Source organism: Callospermophilus lateralis, chromosome 15, assembly GCF_048772815.1.
Source record: "Callospermophilus lateralis isolate mCalLat2 chromosome 15, mCalLat2.hap1, whole genome shotgun sequence".
NCBI classification, from domain to species: domain Eukaryota; kingdom Metazoa; phylum Chordata; class Mammalia; order Rodentia; family Sciuridae; genus Callospermophilus; species Callospermophilus lateralis.
Window position 1 is genome coordinate 89,756,779 of NC_135319.1, and position 17,447 is coordinate 89,774,225.

General features: G+C 51.4%; 1 protein-coding gene across 1 annotated transcript; it reads right to left on the reverse strand.

The window, feature by feature from the left end:
* Positions 1-3,322: 3,322 nt before the first annotated feature.
* Clrn3 (clarin 3) lies at positions 3,323-15,972 on the reverse strand. Its single transcript, XM_077105558.1, has 3 exons — positions 15,744-15,972; positions 8,219-8,398; positions 3,323-3,594 (listed from the first exon to the last, which is right to left on the reverse strand). The coding sequence occupies exons 1-3, from the start codon at positions 15,970-15,972 to the stop codon at positions 3,323-3,325; spliced, it is 681 nt and encodes a 226-aa protein (XP_076961673.1).
* Positions 15,973-17,447: the final 1,475 nt, after the last annotated feature.

Here is a 17,447-nt window from a genome sequence, read left to right on the forward strand (position 1 = left end):
TGTAAGAGCACTGGTGGACAGGGACCCAGTGTTTGGTTGGAGTGGCTGAGCTTCCAGAGAGCCAGGGGAGTGGTCTTTCTACCAGGGCCAAGGTTAAAAATTCAGAAGTCTATCCAACTACTATGTACAACCATAAAATCTAATCATAATAATAATAAAATGCAAAAAAAAAAGTTACAAGTCTACCCTTCTGTTGGCAGGAAGGGATCTAAAACAGGAGGGCTGCTCTTGTCTTGAAGAAACTTATTTAAAATGAACGATTATGAAATGTGATGCACTTCTACATTCGTTTTTCTTTTTTACTAAACAATTATGCATTTTGAAAATGAAACTTTCACAGCCTGAAGTTAGACACAGATACAAATCCTCTTTTTTTTAAGCTAACCGATGCTGTCATTCTTATTCAGCGTCTTTGGGCAGCAGGAGGACACAAAGCAGGAAGCCCCAAGGAGCAGGGGCGGGACCAGGTGCTCCTGCCTAGCCACAGCTCCTCCAGGGCCAGGCTGCAGGGCATCTCAAGTTCCACTGACAGCCCCACGGCTCTGTTCTCCCCCCAGGGCAGGTTTGATAAGCCAGTGCCCCAGCTCCCATCAGTCACCTGGGCCCTATCTTTCTGCTTTAAGAATGACAAAGTCCTTTTCTCAGGGAGCAGCAGGCCCCCTGGGGAGATCCCCTCAGCTCTGGTTGGCAGCCAAGTCCACCTGAAGCCTGACTTGAAACCAGTGGGTGCCTTTGCCTTATCAGTCTGAGCCTCCTTGATCTGGAGGAATGGGAGCCACAAATGGGGTAGGATGACTGGGCTTAGGTACTTGGGGCCCACAGAGGACGCCATGTGTCCTGTTCAGGGAGTGCTGGGGCGGAACCTTTCATGGTTCCATTCCTAGTGACGCCGCAGCCCTTCCCTTGGTCTGATGCACACAGTATTTGTGGACCTGGGTCAGTGCAGGTGAAGGGCCTTGCTTGGGGTCCTGCTCTGCCACTTGCCTGCCTTGGGTGCTTGGCAAGCCTATTAACCACCCTGCTTCAGTTGCCTATTTATTACGTGTCTCCTCCAGAACAAGAGAATTAATGTGACTTGCAGTAGCTAAGGGTGCAGCATGGGCCCACCCTCACCCTTTCACCCTGAGCTAGAGACTTGCAGCTCTGTGAGGAAGAGGAGGGCTGCCAACCACCTGGGCACATGCCCCAGGGGCCCAGGCTCACCATAGCCGGGAAGCTAGGCTTGCCCTTGCTGTCCTCTCTCACTGACCAATCAAGTGAGGCTTCTCTGAGTCAATGGCAGACCACAGGCAGCATGATTTCAGGACTTCCTACTTAATCCCAAAGATCATCCTGTTACTTATTCGTTTTCAGTCATAAGCAAGAGAAGCCAGGAGGCAGGACCTTGCCCTTACAGCTGGCTCTGAGATGCCAGGTGCAGTGGAGCCCACATTTGTGTCCAGGTGCTGGGAGCTGGTTGCTTCATCCTGGGCCGGGAGAAGGACTAGACCTAGAGAGCTACAGCACCCTCAGTTATCATGAGGCCAGCCTTTGACGACTGAGTTCCATTCACATTATTCCTGGGCTTTAAATGGTTCCAAAGGTCATCTGGAATTCGAGGATCAGGACAATTTCTCCCCAAGGAGACCAAGCTCTGTTCCTGTCCTGAGATTAGTAAGTGCAGTGCACTTTCCCCTGCCCAGCAGGGCAGGCACGGGCACAAGACATGAGGGCCTGCCTACTGGGCCGTCATTTGCAGGACTTTGTCACCTATAACTCTTTCCTCTTCGCCTCCTGTCTATGTCATCAAAACCTGATATAAAACCCAAATCTTCAAGGAATACAAATACTTCTGGGCCTGAGGAATTGAGAACATTTTAAGTTGAAGAAGAGATTTTTTTTAAAATATGTTCCAAATTTTATCATCGGTTAACAGATTAGAGTAACTTTGAGTTGGTAGGACTTTAGGGTAGGGGTTAGAGAGAAGTGACGTTTCAAAGAACAAGCACAACATTGTGACTGAGGACGTATTTTAAGTGGAATTGAGCCGTGCCTTTTTGGCCTCCATCTTAAATGCTGGACAGCGACCCCACAGGGCAGAGGCTCAGATTAGCCCAGTGCCAGCCTCATCCCAGGTGCCCAGGTCGTGTTTGTAAGACAGACCCTGAAAATAATCAGAGGAGGTTGTTCACCCAGAGAGCTTGGTGAAGGGTGGGTCCTCTGTCGAGAGCGGCTGCTGGGCAAACCGCCCCAGCGCACCTGCTCTCCTCAGCCCTGGTGCAGCCAGGCTCACAGCCATGCTGGCGGCCAACCTGGCCAGCCTGGGGAATAGGCAGGCTCAAGTGGTTTTCTGGGAAGTCACCCTAACTGGCAGGTAGGTGACTGAGTTCTCTATTCCTGGTTGCCCAACTGTCTTCTTGGGAAACTACAGACCAGTTCTGCCCACCTGCTCTTGGAGGGTTTCCCCAGCCCCTGAGCTCCGGGTGGACCCTGGTCCCTTGCCCAGGGAACTGCAAGCCACAGGCTCTGACCTGCTTCTCCCTCGGCTTCTGGCTGGGCAGGAGAGTGCTGATGGGCAGTACCCCCGTCTGCCCAGCATGCTTATGTCTGCCCCAGTAACTAAGCAGAGGGTTGGTTCATGGGGTGGTAGTATAACTTGCCCAGATATTTCATTTCTATTTTGACTGAATTTACCACGATCCCATTAAACCAAAATTATAATACTTATCCTTTTTTAACAAAAAGAATAAGGCTATAATTTTTATTTTTCCATGCTTTCACTTCTAATCTCTTCCCACCCAAAACCACACCTTGGAACCTCAAGAATAGGTTTCAGGATCACTTATTGACTCACCCCTGGGTTTGGGTTAAACCCAGCGACTGAGGAACCAGAAACCCAAGTCACTTCCTCCTGAGTCCTTTTACCGCCCACTCCTGGATGTGGAAAGACAAGCTCTGAATCTCTCTGTACCTGGAAGTCTTTATTCTTAGAGCAGAATGAAAATACCTGCCCCCTCCTGCAGACAGCAGGTGATAGGTGCTAAAGTGCTCCTGGCCAGTCAGAGGGAAGGTGTGGGACCTTTCCTGTTCCAGATGGTGGGAAGGCCACCGGCTCCTGACCCTCCACAGCAGTGAGCACTGCCTAGACATGGCCTCCCCACTCCTCTTCCCCACCCCTTCCAAGGCGATGGTCTCTGTGAAGAACTTGGTGTCCAGGAGAGAAAGGTCATCACAAATGGCAGTCGTCTTTCCATACTGATTGTCCAGAGAAGCTTGCCTGCCACTGCTCGGGGAGCTGACGTCCACCAAACAGACACAGCGCCAAAGTGACCCCAAGTAGAATTCAGAATAAAATCCCGTCTCTGGGAGCATATTCCATGGGCTTTCTCTGCTCCTGCTTCTGCTGGTATCTGGCCTTCTGGTAGAAAATGATGATGACCACGGTGACGATATCGAGAAGAATGACCAGCAGGATGAGCCAAAATGAGTACCCATAGCTGTGGGTGGCTCCTCCACTAGTGACTGTTGGGTAAAGCGTCTCCAGCAGTTCCCCGGAGAGACGGTTGGACTGTGTGTTCCCCACAAACAGCAGCATGGTCAGGAGAATGAAGGATGCTGGGAAGAGAACAAAGCTCCTAATGACACGATGACACGCTCCTGTTTTGTCATTTGGGGGGAGGGGGTACTGGGGATTGGACACAAGGGCACTTGACCACTGAGCCACATCCCCAGCTCTGTGTTGTATTTTATTTAGAGACACACGCTCTAAGGGTGTATATTGAGTATCTACACGGGAGTTTACACTCTTTCAAGAATTGGGGGAGAATATTTTTTAAATATAAGACACAAACTAGGTTCCAGGCACAAAGTGCTGGGGGTATGCCAGGCTGGGTCTGCCCAGGAGCAGATACTCCAGCTCTAGTCCTTCCGGCAGCAGTTGTGTACCCCTGGTCTACCAGGTGACGTGCTTCCTCAGACCCGTATGCAGTGAGAGAGCCCAGTGCACCGGCAGATGGGTGACAGCATGCAGCGCGAGTAGGTCAGGAGTCTAGAGGGGTCTGGATGGTGGACAGGACTGGGAAAGGTTAAGGGAAGAGCAGCGTGGCAGGTGACAGGAGCAGCAAAGACAGGTGGGCAGCGAGCCCCCACATCCTGGACTGTGATGGCAGAGGTCAGCAGGGTCCTGAGCACTGGGGGTGGAGACAGGACCCCTGGCACAGCCTCAGCCGGCTCAGTGGGTTTGGTCTTGAACCAGGAAGGATGGACAAAAACATAGACCCACGGTTGCTTCCTGATGGCAGGAGGCCACTGCCAAAGGGCTTCTTTTTGAGTCTTAAGTTGCTGTGGTAAAGCAGGAGTGGGTGCCCAGAGGAGATGCTGTGGCCACAGAGAGAGATTCAGAGCTCGTCTTTTCACATCCACTCAAGACTCAAAAAGCAGCCCTTTAGCAGTGGCCTCATACACGTCTGAGGACATACTGAAACCTGTCCCGTGGTGGGCTGAAGGTGGGCAAACAACACGCATGTGACTCGTTTCTCAACCACGCTGCGGCTGAGAAGGTTTGCAGGGACGGGGAGGGTGCAGACTCTCAGGCCGGTGGCAAGGCAGGGGAGCCTAGCCCAGGCAGGGTCTGACTGAGATGTGGCCACCAGGGGGATCCCCAGGATCCTCTATCTGCTGACCCAGGCAACGTGCAGAGTGCAGTGGACACCTGGCGTCAGACCCGTCCTGGCGTGCCCTACACGTCGGGAGGTGTCCTGAATGGTCTCCAAGAGGCTCTGATTAGAGAGGTTTGTGCGAGGGGAGCATTTTAACAGTCCCTGATGACAGGCTTCATCCTCAAACAATGGCTTTATTTCTTAATTATTTGTGTGAACAAAAGCCCAGTCCTCTGATGCTCCCCAGCCTCACCTGCCTTAATTGCCCCTCATTTTCCCCTTGTGAAGTTCCTCAGAGGGGCTGAATCATACAGGGGAGGATGCTCCATGCCCGTCTAGAGCTTTGATCTGCAGAGGAGGAGCAGCCAACCGACTCAGGGCTGACCCGAGTCCCTCTGGAGGTGAGAGCCGGGAGCCCTGGGCTCCACCGCAGCCTCCAGCTGCCTGGCCTCTCTAGCTATCTGGGACAGAAGAATTTACTGGAGCTAGAGGAAGCCCCAGGGTTGATGCCGAGCTCCTGAAGGCTCAGGGACTCAGGCTTCTGTCCTGGCCTGTCACCCTAGGTCATATGACCTGCTTAGTTGCTTCCTGGGCTCCCTGGTTGAGGCATAAATGTATTTGAAGCAACCAGTCTGTGAGTGTCTCTGGCTCCAACCTTCTCTGAGTGTGCGGTTCTTCCCCGTATGGCCAGTGCCCAGCCACACCAGGCTAGTGTGCTGCAGAGAGGGTCTTGGGTCACAGGACACCAGACCATGGAGATGGCACTCCTGCTTCTCTCCATCAGAAACAAGAAAGAAGCCCACTTCCTCCTCTGCCCTGCTGGACCCTGCCCACCATATGCCAGCCCAGGAGAATGTGCACAAACCCAGCCTCCAGGGGTTTGCAGTGTTCCCCTCTGGCCCCAGGCCACAGAGGTGACTGACTTGGGCCCACAGCGACCCAAGGTCAAGGTGCCTGGTGAAGTCTCTGTACACAGGCCCTCCTGCAGACTCAGCCTCCTGCAAACTGAGAGTTATTGCTAAATTCTGCAAATCCTGCAAGCAGGAAAAAACGTCAGTAGTCCCCAGAGAGCAAACTGAGGGCAAAGTCTGGCTTATGAGGCGTTGGGACCCAACGTCTGCACAAGGCATTTAGAAGAGCCACAGCTGGCCAGGTCTCCTCCAGCTCTTGTCAGAATGCATTTCAGCTCCTTACACATCAATCTCAGACCATCTTCCCACCCACCTCGCAGAGTGTGTGTGTGTGTGTGTGTGTGTGTGTGTGTGTGTGTGAAGTCTCTAGAAATAGAAGAAGTGAGCGGGGCTGAGGGGAAGCTCTCCGCTCCTATTTCCATGTTTCATCTACAAACACACATGGGGCCTCTGACATGTGCAAAGTCAGCTTGTGCCCAGCTGAGGAGGCGAGGGTACCAGGGGCTGCAGCCTTGGGGAAGCAGGCTGCCAGGCCTACAGTGCGACGCCCAAGTGTGGCCACAGCATCTCCACTGGGCACCCACTCCTGCTTCTCCTCCAGGAACCCACTGGTCCTCCCAACGTACCCCTGGGGCTGGAGAAGGGCCCATCCCGGCCCCAGCTCCAGAGTCGGGTGTCCTTGGCCAATTGGTGGACACTTACGTAAATTCAACCCTGCTGGCTACAGAGGCTGGCCTAGGATACTCTCTGGGCCCAGGATACCCTCCTGACCATTGGGAACCCGTAGGTCTTTCCTCGTGAGGTGCTGCTGCCAGAGCCACCTGACCCTTATGAGAGCAGAGCTAGCTGTGCCAGGACTGAGCAAATGCTGGGAATCGGAGGGGGCAAAGGGGACAGACAGCACTCTGAGGACTCAGGCTGAGACCCGAACCCAGCCATGCCAAAGCCTCTGTTTCCCTAAGATTCTCAGCTGCTTGAGGAGGAATAAAAATGCTTTCCCTTTCCCCAGTGAGAAGGTCCAGGGGTTTGCCTGGCTCTGCTGGCTGAGGCCAGCCATGGTCAGAGTAGCAGCTGGGGGCCGGGGCCCTGGCTTCGGGTGAGTATGTCTAGGTTTGCACCAAGTCCTTTCCCCTTTGGTGCTCAGCCCCCTCAGAGAGGCCACGGTGATGATCGTTCTGCAGGCTGTTGTCCCTGGCCCCAAGTGTGCACCACGAAGCTGGGGGCTTGTTTTGACCCCTCGGTAACAACAGCACGGAAGGAGAGAGCCAGTTGTGTATGGATGTTGCCAGGCCAGCCTGACCCCAGAGCTCGGAGCTGAGGCTAGCATGTCATGTGACCATGTGCGCTAGTCTTCCTGGGCAGGTAGCCCCCTGTCATCCTGGCTTACGGCTTAGAAGTCCCCAGAAGCTTTATCCCTCTTCCTGCCCCCTGCACTGTGCTGGGGCTGACTGGAGGTCTGGACCCCTGGCTCAGGAACCTCCAGCGGGAACTTCAGTGTCCTCAGTAGGTGTGCCAACCATGCCAACCTGCCGCAGGAAGGGCTTTTCTCTCCTCTCATTTCTGGTGTAGCCAAGGCATGGAGACACCAGCGCCTTCCAGCCACCTATGCCGGGCAGTGGTAAAGATGGCCTTCCACAGAAGGGCAGGAGGAAGCTGCCCATGGTTCTCCTCTGAGGCTTCCGGACACCTCAATATCCAGAGCATCTTTCCTGTGCTCGGGTCTCTGGCCCATGTCAAGATGCACCCCGAAGCCCCCTTTGGTCCCCCAGGAGGATGGCCTTTGCTCCCTAACCCAGTTCTGGAGAAGGACAGAGGAAGGTAGCAGAGGAACCTGCTGTCTGGCAGGGGCAAGGCCTCCGAGGAAGGTGGGACGGGACAAAGAGACCCTCCACTTGCCCTGGCCCAGCTCCGGGCAGCTGTGGCAGCTACAGCACCCTGGAAAACACAGCAAGAGTCCAAAATACCATGAGGCAGAGCCAGGACCCACGTCCCATCTGGGCTCCCTCTGCCATCCCACACCCGACCATGAAGCAGACCAAACCTCCTGGCAACACCACAGCAGCCCAGGACTCAGGTAGCCTACAAGGAGGGTGTCAGCCCAGAGGCTCCTAAATGACTCCACGTTGGCTCAGTGGCACAACCACACAGATGTGTCATCTCAGGGGCCCAAGTTGACTGGTTAAGTGGAGGCCAGAGGAGAATAAATAAGTGTGGGTTTGTGTGTGTGTGTGTGTGTGTGCGCGCGCACCTATGTATGTGTGTACATATACATACTTGTGTGCGCATGTGCTTGTGTATACGCAATGGGACTTATGGCATATACTTCTGCACATCGCATGGAGCCTGGTTTGGAGTTACACAGCAGGAGCCCAGTGAGTGCTCTCTTGACTGAAGTGTGCTTTATGTGACTCAAGGTGAGATTCTCAAGAGCAAAGGTGGCTCACGTTGCCATTGTCACGCCCTCTCTTCACCTCCTTTCTTGCAAATTGCCAGAGCATTGGAAAAAGAATTCTACATCCAGAGGTGCTGAAGTACCCCACCACAGACCCGGGACACACTAACTCCTGTCACCACCGTGTGACCTGTGTGTCCATGTGTGTGAGAGAGACTGAGATGGAGACTAGAAGGGTGCAGTTTCCATGGAGCGCAGAGTCTTCTGGGGATACTCACCACCAAGTCCATTCCAGGTGTACACCCCTGTCGGGCCCAGGAACGTCTGGTAGGGGTTGCTGACGCTGTTGTAGAAGGTAAAGCCTGAACTCAGCAGCGAAGTGGACAAGCTGAGGACCAGGAACAGGATGGCCACCAAATGCAGAGTTTTTTGGGAAGAATTGTTCAATATCCCTAAAACTAAAACAATGTTTGGTGAGTGCAGATCAAAGAGGGCAGAAGCTGGCCAGCCAGGCGCTCCTCCGCCTCCCCCCTCTCCAGGTATTTGGGATGGTGACCGTCAGATGTCAGAGTACCTATGCACTTTAAGTCCTGTATAAACAAGACCACATTCCTGCCTGGATGCCAGTTGTTTTCTCCATGCTTGACTGCAGATAACTGGACATTTCTCCTGATTCTTAAGTTCCTTGGTAGTGTCACTGATGCTGGCCTCACATTCTTGCAGTGGGATTTATGGCACTTTCATCATGAGCACACCTTGGGCTCTAAGCACTGCCCCTGCTTTCTTTTGAAGATACTTAAATGGTTGGTCACACTTGTGTGCAGCCAGGACCCCATGCACCTTGTGGCTTTGCAGGAAATCCAGTGAGAGGGAAGGCTAGAAGGAAGGGGGAATGGAGGGCACTAGGGGGAGGGAGCCCAAGGCTAGCAGTGGAGGCAGGAAGGACACCTGCAGGCACAAACCAACGTGCTTGTTGGCCCTGGGCCCAGACTCCAGTACCCTGGAGCCAGAGAGGCCTGAAGGCCACGGGGCTCCAACACTGGAGGAGGCTAGAAGTCAGGCCCCTGGGTGAGCCTTTGCATCTCTCCAAGACCCCTCCTAGCTGCATCTATCCTGGGTGCACAGGGGCCCCAGGTGTGGACTTGTACAGGAAAGGACCCCTGGGCCATGCACCACAGGGTCTTCACAGCTCCTGACCACCAGCAGCCATCCTCCCTGGCCTCGGTCTCCTCCAGCTGCCTCTTTGCTATGACACAAGCGACCTGACTGGGCAGCCCACACCACACGCCCAGTCACTCATCCCCTCCTTCCCTGAGCAGATGACCCCTCTTTAAATTCAGTGTTACAGGAAGTCATAAGGAAAAAATGGCTTGGGAGAGATTTCAGAGCTGAGAGCAACACACTAAGACAACCACAGGGAATTGCCAGGGGACAGGATGGGGTGGCAAGTAAACCCTCCTTCCCTTCGAGCTTCCCAGGGCCCCGTGGAGAGAGCCTGGAGACTCTCAGACCTGTAGCTCAGCACAGCTTTAGAGAACAGAGAGCAGCCGGGCTACATAAGGTCCCTGTTTCCAGGGCTGTGTATGCCTAGGGCTCCAGGGAGGGGCTGCTGGAACCTGTCCCAGCCTCCAGGAGGGGACATCCTCTCTCTACAATGTCCTCCCCTGCACTGCCTCAATTACTGAAAATTCTCCATTGTGTTGAGCCCAAATCTGCTTCCCTACAGCTTTGCCCAAGGGCCCAGATTGTCCCCATGAAAACAAAAGTGCACTGCCCCCTCCTGCCTGGCAGCCCCTCCAAGTGTTTGCGGAGGGGTGAACACTGACGTCATCGACAGCCACCTCCTGGAGGGGCTTTGTCAGTGTCCCTCTGCACGCACTTCACGCCCACTGTTGATCAGGGTGTGCTGATGACAACAGATAGAGCATTCTTCTTGGGCAGGAGCATGTCCTCACCCTAGTTTGGGACATCTTAAACTAGTTTGGACAGTCCATTTGATCACCTTTTAATATACAATTTTTGCTTTTTAATCAGCAGTGCCCTGTGAGGGAAGCAAGTTTCCTCCCACTGGGCAGAGAGTGGGCATAAAAGAGCTGTGGCCAGCAAGTCCGCAGCTGGGCATCTGAGACAGGCCCTCGGAGGCGGGTGGCAGAGTGATCTTACTGTAAAGACCCTCCTGGGAAGAGAGAAGGTGGCCCAGGGGCGGATGTCCTGGTCCTCTGTGGCTGAGCCCTGAGCAAGAAGCTGCTGTAGACAGGGAGCAGGAGAGGCTAGGAGCAGCGGTGAGCAGTAACAGGAGACACCAGCAGAAAGGAGAGGGGGACATGGAAGTGAGAAAGGGCAGGAAAGAGAGTCAGAGGGGAAAGGGAGGCAGGGATCCTAGGTGTTGCCCATGGCCACATGTCCCTTGTGAACCCAGGGAGAAGGGAGCAGAGGAAGTTATCAGCTCAGCTGACGTGGACGATGACCTCACCATCCTGGGCTACAGAGCACTTCACTCCCCAGCTGGGCCTGGGAGCTAAGTTCAGCTCACAGGGCACTCCCACCACCCTGTCCTCCGCCAAGAGGGGGCTGCTCTGTGCTTTCCCATGGTGATCCCTGGCACCGGTGGTAAGATCCTCGGCACCACATTCTCTGTCCTGCACTTAAGCAAGGGCTCTAAGAGTGGGTCAGACTTAGAGTGCAGTCAGGCCATGGCCCCCTGTGGTGGAGCCAGGTGGGCAGGTCTGAGGGGCCAGGCCTCAGGACCAGGGGCCACCTGGGCAGGGCTACACCTGTCCCTGACCTTAGCTGAGTCTCTTGCCTCTGTCTCCCACCTTTCATGGGATGTCATGTTTGTTCTAACTTAGCACACACCTGTCACCTGTTGTGAAACGAGAGGAAAGTGACCTCAGAGGAGGAGTAGGAAGAGCAAGGCGGTCACACCTAGCCAGAGGTACAGGTCAGGCCCTTCGTGTTTTAGTGCCTCGTCACTGTTAAGGTGGGGTCACTTCCCATTCCATGCAAAGCAGCTTTCTCGAGAGGAAACTTGGGGATCCCACCAGAAGTTGGAAGAGACATAGGAGCCCTCTCTTTGGCAAAGTTTGAGAGCCAAAGAAATAATTTGAACACTCAATAGAAAACAGAAGCTTCAGTGTGAAAAACATATCTTATGTCCCAGACACTCAAGGTGCCCTGAAGTATTTTTCTGCTTTGCACACTTAATAAAAAGCAGTAAATGTTCGTTCAAAACTGGTTACCATTCCATTTTTTCAGAGTAAATCAGGAAGTGACAGTAGAGGACAGCTCTTTTCTTTGACTTTTGGTAGGAATTGGTAGACGTAATCTTCAAAAGAGTCAACTTGGAGCTGTTGGCTCCTACTTTCCCTGTATTAAGGGGACAGTTCGTCTTAATGTTAACTGCTGCATGGTGAACTTGCTCTTCAGCATCCCGAATTCCCTGCCACCCAGGTATGACAGCTGTGTCTCCCTTCCAGTTCCTGCCTCAGAACTCAGACAATGAAAGCAGAAAATGCAGCAAAAGTTAGCAAGAGTGGAATGGCAACCAACCTCCCGCATCTGACAGCTGCTCTCGGCTATGGAATTAGCAAACACATGCCGTTCTTTTCCTTTCTTTGAGGGGCAAGCATTGAATCAGGAAAGCCACCTCACAATTGGAACTAATTGCCCTGATTCTGGCAACCCCCGGAAAGAGGCCAGGAACACACGGCCACAGAGGGGAGTGCCGGCCCACAGGCCCACAGCTGGGAAGCAGGACTGGGCTGCTGGCTGGTGGAGCAAGGGACAAAAGCAGTGGCACTGGACATCCGGCTCCCTGAGCAGGGATGGTTAACCCCTTCAGGCCCACTTGCCACCTGCCTTTCTGGTTTTCTGTAAGTCCTTGGACACTGGGGGGAAGTGCCAGTGGCCGGGTAGGTGGGTGGGCACACCAGACCTCCCCTCTCTCTCAAACACTGGCCACTAGGGGCCTGATCAGGGCATCTTCTGAATCTGTGGACAAGAGGGCAACCCTGGAAGGGGTCCTGATGCCAACAGATCTCAGAGCATGACTCAGACCCTCCTGGTGGGTGGCCCCTGGTGCCCGCCTCTAGGAAAGTTGCCAGGGCTGTCTTGAGAGAAGGGTGGCTGAGCCCTGCAGGACACCTGTGTCCTATCCTCTCCCCCACCTTCAGCATGGTTACATTTCTGAGGACAAATGAGGAGTAGCTCTTCTCCAGGGAAGTGTCCCTGTGTGAGGGCACAGGTGTGTGGGGTGGCAGGCAGATGTCTGCATGTGTTCCGTAGACATTGACTTCATTTCTTCTTCTCTTTGCAATCAAGCGACTTTTGCAGCATATTTGTTTTCCTAATTATTTTTTATATCTTTCTTTATTTTTATATGATGCTGAGGATCAGACCCAGTGCCTCACATGTGCGAGGCGGGCACTCTACCACTGAGCTACAGCCCCAGCCCATTCCTAGTTATTTTTATCTTTGTTGATCTCCTGGGAACAATGGTGTTGGTGGAGACTGACAGGCAGAGAGGCCAGAAGGGAGTGACGTTCCTACAGTGTACTTTGGTCATTGACTCAAGGGCAGCATGAGGGCCAGTGGGCCCTGATGCCTTCTTCCAGCCTATGTGGGTTCATTTTCAAGGTTGCATCTAGAGCTATTCCCAATAAACTAGTTTAACTTTAAGCACTGGAGCTTGAAGCAATACCCAGCGTGGCAATGTAAGTGTCCCTCCTAGCATCTGGCCATGGCGAGGCTGGCGGTCATCACCAGACTTAGAATTGCTTGTTATGAGGCATCTGGGAAGGATTCTTAAGACCAGAAGACCAGGGACCGACCGACTCCCTGAGATCCCCGTCAAGCAGGGTTTCTTTGCCAGGGTCCAGGTGATTCCACCTCTAACCTCAGAGACTCAGTGTCCTGGCAGTGCAAGTGCTCAAAGTGCCACATACCTACTGCACAAACCATTCTTGGGACCAAGAATAAAGCTTTTTCTGCCAAAATGGTTCTGTAAAAATATAAGTTCTGGACAGCATGTAGGCTGGGTGACATCTGAAATGACCCCATGTTCTACATGTGAGTGACTCACTTTGTCCTTGTTGCCAGGGTGAGGAAATATTATACGTCACACCCATTGACCCCTAATGACATTTTCAAAAACCAAAGTCAAAGAAATGACTTCTTTTAAGTTTTTTATGTTTGCGTAACACACAAGATCCACACCAAGGAGAAGGCACGTGGCCATGAATGTGAGCCTGTGTCCTCCTGTCCTCTAGGCTTTCAGGGTTCTGTCCCCAAGGCGTCTGCAGAGCCATATCCCCCACCCAACTCCTTGCTTTTGTGGAGACCTGCACTCACCACAGCCCTGCAGTTGGAGCAGGTGTTGAACTTAACTGGTGGAGTTCAATTCTTCTGCCCTGGGTGGTGAGCCCTCCAAGCCAGGAGCTGTGTGCAAATCCTGTCAGAATCCCAGGCCTCACTATATGGCAACTGCTCGGGGGAGGTCTTTTGACTGAAATGAGGTATCCAGAACTTCTGGAGTGGCAAGATGATCTGTTCATGTCTGCACATAAAGGACCTGTCACTTGTCATCTGGATGTTGGGCAAACTAGGGCACATCCAGTCAACCTGACCTCCTGGACAGTCCAGCCACACCATGGAGGACTTCCCTCCGGGTCTGACTGGTTATTTTCTCATCAGTTGCCTATTGTGGGCTGAATTATTATGTCACTCTGCAGTCAGACATCTTTAATATCAAAATCTGCAGCTCAAATTGGCACACTATGACAGATCCTACGCAGAAATGTGGCACAGCTTGGTGATGATCACTATTCCTTAAGGGTTTTCGGTGTGAGCTGGAATTAGCTAAGAAGCCAACATTAACCTGACAAAGTTAACCTCCCCGGTGGAACGTCTGTCCCCCGAGAGCAGGACAGTGGTGTTGATACAGATTTTATTTTGCTGCTGCTGATTGGTTTCTGATTTGAAATAAGCGCCAGGCAGCCAAGACAAGCAGTGGAGGGGCCATGGCGTCTCACGTAGGGACTGTGGTACGGCTCTCTGGGAAGCACCAGGCACCGTTGGCAGTGGAACACCAAGGAAGGTCTTCTAGAGACTTCTTCCTAGCTGAGAGAGTTGCCAAAGTTTCCCTAATTAAGGCAGTCATCTTTGATGAAGACCCCCCTGGGCTGTGAGGGTCCTTAGATGTCAGCAGGCCAAATGGGCAGCACCCTCACCCACTGGGTGGCAGTTCATCTAGAGCGTGGCCAGGGGACAGCGACACTGGGAGGTTCCTGGAGACCCCTGGACAGAGTGGAAGAGAGCCAGGCAAAGGAGAAGCAGATATTCCCCTTCCTGCTCCCCACTGGGCGCTGACCCTTAGGGACTGCCCCAACTCTGTCCCCAACATGGCCCCCAGGGCTCTGCCCCAGGCCCATCCTGCCTTGGTCTCCTCTGGGCCTCCCCTGGTGGCCAAGAGTCAGGGCTTCCACTGGAATCATTGATCTCAAATTGGAACCAACTAGTTCTAAACAGGCATCATATAAAAACCAAATATTTGTAGATTTTGTCTCTTATTTAATTTTTTTATGTATCTGGAGATTCAAAAACTACTTCCCTTTTCATTTTGGAAACACTACTCACATAACTGAAAATATGACTGAATTATTGACATCTGAACTTCTAACTGCTGTAGAGCAAATATTCCTGGTCCCTCTGGGAAGCTGCTGAATGCCAGGGGAGAGGGGACTTTTACAACACCTGGAAGACAGGCCTGTGACTGGGACACACAACCACATTGCTTTGGACTCATTAACAAAGTCATAAGCAGGGCTGGGGATATAGCTCAGTTGGTAGAGTGCTTGCCCCACATGCTCAAGGCCCTGGGTTCAATCCTCAGCAACACACACACACACACACACACACACACAGAGTCATAAGCGAACTAGAGCCAGAACCTAAACACTGTCTTTGTATAAGGTTGAAAATGACAAATATCTAAAAGCTAAAAGTTAATGTTGCCAAATACCTGCTAATGCCTCTTTAATATCTATATGTATCACTGTTCAAAATGAAGTCCTCTTCTGTGTTATACAATTTACAAATGTAGTTCTAAGATTTTAAAAACATAATGGCAGTTATCAAATTTCAAAAGTCAAGTAGCCAAATCAGCTTATTATTCTCAACAAATGTAATTTTAAACCTATTGAGAGGAAGGCATTATTATATGAGAAATTAGGAAAAAATAGGGGTTCCTATAAAATACATAATTAATAGAATCAGTAGAAATTACATGCTATTTCCAACAACAAGATATTTTGAAGACAAGACTGTAAATTCAAATTGGTTTAAGAAACGAAGCTGAGAAGTAGGAACAGAGGTGGAGTGTTTTCCATTTTATTTTTTCCCTATCATGTTATTTAGGAAGTGCAGGACAGAGGTTGTTGCCCAATTTAAAATCCACGGTCAATTCAGTTAAAATGCGGTTCCTACTGGCGATCGAACACCAGAGTGTCCCTATATATATTTACTGAAGTATTATCATTGCTTAATTGTTGACTTAACAGTAAACTTGGCACCATCCACACACAGCCACTGCTAGAATGACAGACTGTTGCAATGAAAGACATAGCCAGAACTCAGGAAGTAGAAACAAGAATACAGTGAATTCTCAAAATTAAGAAGTGGGCTTGATCTTTAGCCTCACTCAGCACGTACAAGGCAGTTATTTTCAAGTGGTTACTTGGCCCAAACACAGAATGACATGAATCTTAATTCACACTCACTATACCATTCACATTAGCTCATCGTTACCTTCAAAGTCTTTGTCTGGTTCTGTAAGTCCTTGATCAATTTCTTGAGTGCTCCTACCACGAAAAAGTCCATAGGTGATGGTGACGCTGCCGTTGGAGATGGAGTCTGTGATGCCAACTGTACTGGTGATCCATGCTTGGGTCCCCAGCATCGAGCAGATTACAATGACGGACCCCAGGCTTGTGAGAAAGCCAGACAAGAACATCAAGGTTTTCTGTGCTGTTGGCATTTTTTCAGGGAAATAATTTCCCTAGGGTAAAAGAATAAAGATCTGCTTATAAGATTTATGGACCTTATCATTTGGAGTCCAGTGTTAGAAATGGAGTCCAATGATTTGCTGTGGAATAGAAAACCTCGCTCTCCCAAAGGAGGTTGTGCTGCTGGACGTTGAACCCTGGGCCTGGTCATAAAGCTCAGCAGAGCCCGGACTTTGGTCTGGAGTAAGAGGTTACCATGGCTGCAGCCAACCAGCATGAACAGGGGTAGCACAGTCTCCAAGGACTTCCTCAATCATTTGATTAATTTATAGTCCTTCGTCATGCCGTGGAAGTCAGCTCAGTCTGCCATGTCAGGACAGAATTGCAATTCCTAAGTAATGAGACAATACTTTCCCCTAAAGTGCTGGTGACTCCAGCAGCCACCGCGTAAAGCCCCACTCCTTCAAGAAGTGCTTCACGGGGGGAGTGTTATCTCCCTACCACTGCTCCCAAGAGAGACCCTAAGGAGGTTAGGTAGGACTTTGTCAAAGGTCCTGTGGGGTCACACCTCCTTACCTTTACACCTTCTCAGGGAGGTGTGTCTTTCAAATTTCCTCTTCCAAACTGGATGGTATCTGCATGCTATTTAAATGATAACTGGAGAGGTTTTGCTTTAGTGTTCTGGTGCAGGCGGCTCAGAACACTCTCGCTCAGGGCTTTTCCCTCGTGTCCTCTCTGCTGAGTGGTTAATAGTCTCTAAAAGGTCACTTCTGGCCCTCAGAGGAACTCCCACACCATTTCTCGAGGTGGTAAAAAGAAATTCACAGCATATTTCTCATTTATCTTCCCATGGCATTCTGTCATTGTACAGCAATATCATCTGTGCACCTCGGCATCCTGCACTTTTCTTGGACAGCCCCATGTGGAGTGAGGTCACTGTCTTTCCTGTGAGGGTGGACACTGCTGTAGGAGGTGGACACGTGTACAGTGCACACCACTGAACCCCAGGCTCTCCCAAAGAGCAGCACCAGGAGACACAGCACACATGGGTTGAATGCACTATTGGAGCTAGGTACACATATACTCCACTATTGTGGACATTTATGTTGTTTCGATTTGACTGAAAAAGAATAGTGCAGGAAGATTCTAGGCATAAATTTTTGTCCCCGTCTCTAATTATCTCCTAGCTAGTTTTCTGGAAGTGAGTTAAAATACATGAATTTGGACTGAAGCTGTTGCTTGCTGCTCGTTAGAGAAAGCACCGATTTGCCCACCCCTCCCCGACACAGCGAGGGTGCCCACTTCACTGCTACATCCTCACAGCGTTGCATAGTTTGGGGAAAACTGGTTTTTTTTTCCTTTTTCCATTGAATTTTACTTGTTTTGACTACAGTTTTAAGAAGTAAAGTGGAATTTCAAGTTTCTTCCTTCTAGCCCTCCTACCAGCATAAAAATAATTTGGTATCATGATACTAACACTACCTATGCTCCTTACGAGAAGAATTTC

Excerpts from the sequence above, each read along its gene's own strand:
- Clrn3 (XM_077105558.1), bottom strand. The coding sequence starts at position 15,972 with ATGCCAACAGCACAGAAAACCTTGATGTTCTTGTCTGGCTTTCTCACA. Across the intron at positions 8,399-15,743 it reads ACCAGACAAAGACTTTGAAG|TTTTAGGGATATTGAACAAT; the intron begins GTAACGATGAGC and ends ACATTGTTTTAG. Across the intron at positions 3,595-8,218 it reads CACCTGGAATGGACTTGGTG|CATCCTTCATTCTCCTGACC; the intron begins GTGAGTATCCCC and ends TTCTCTTCCCAG.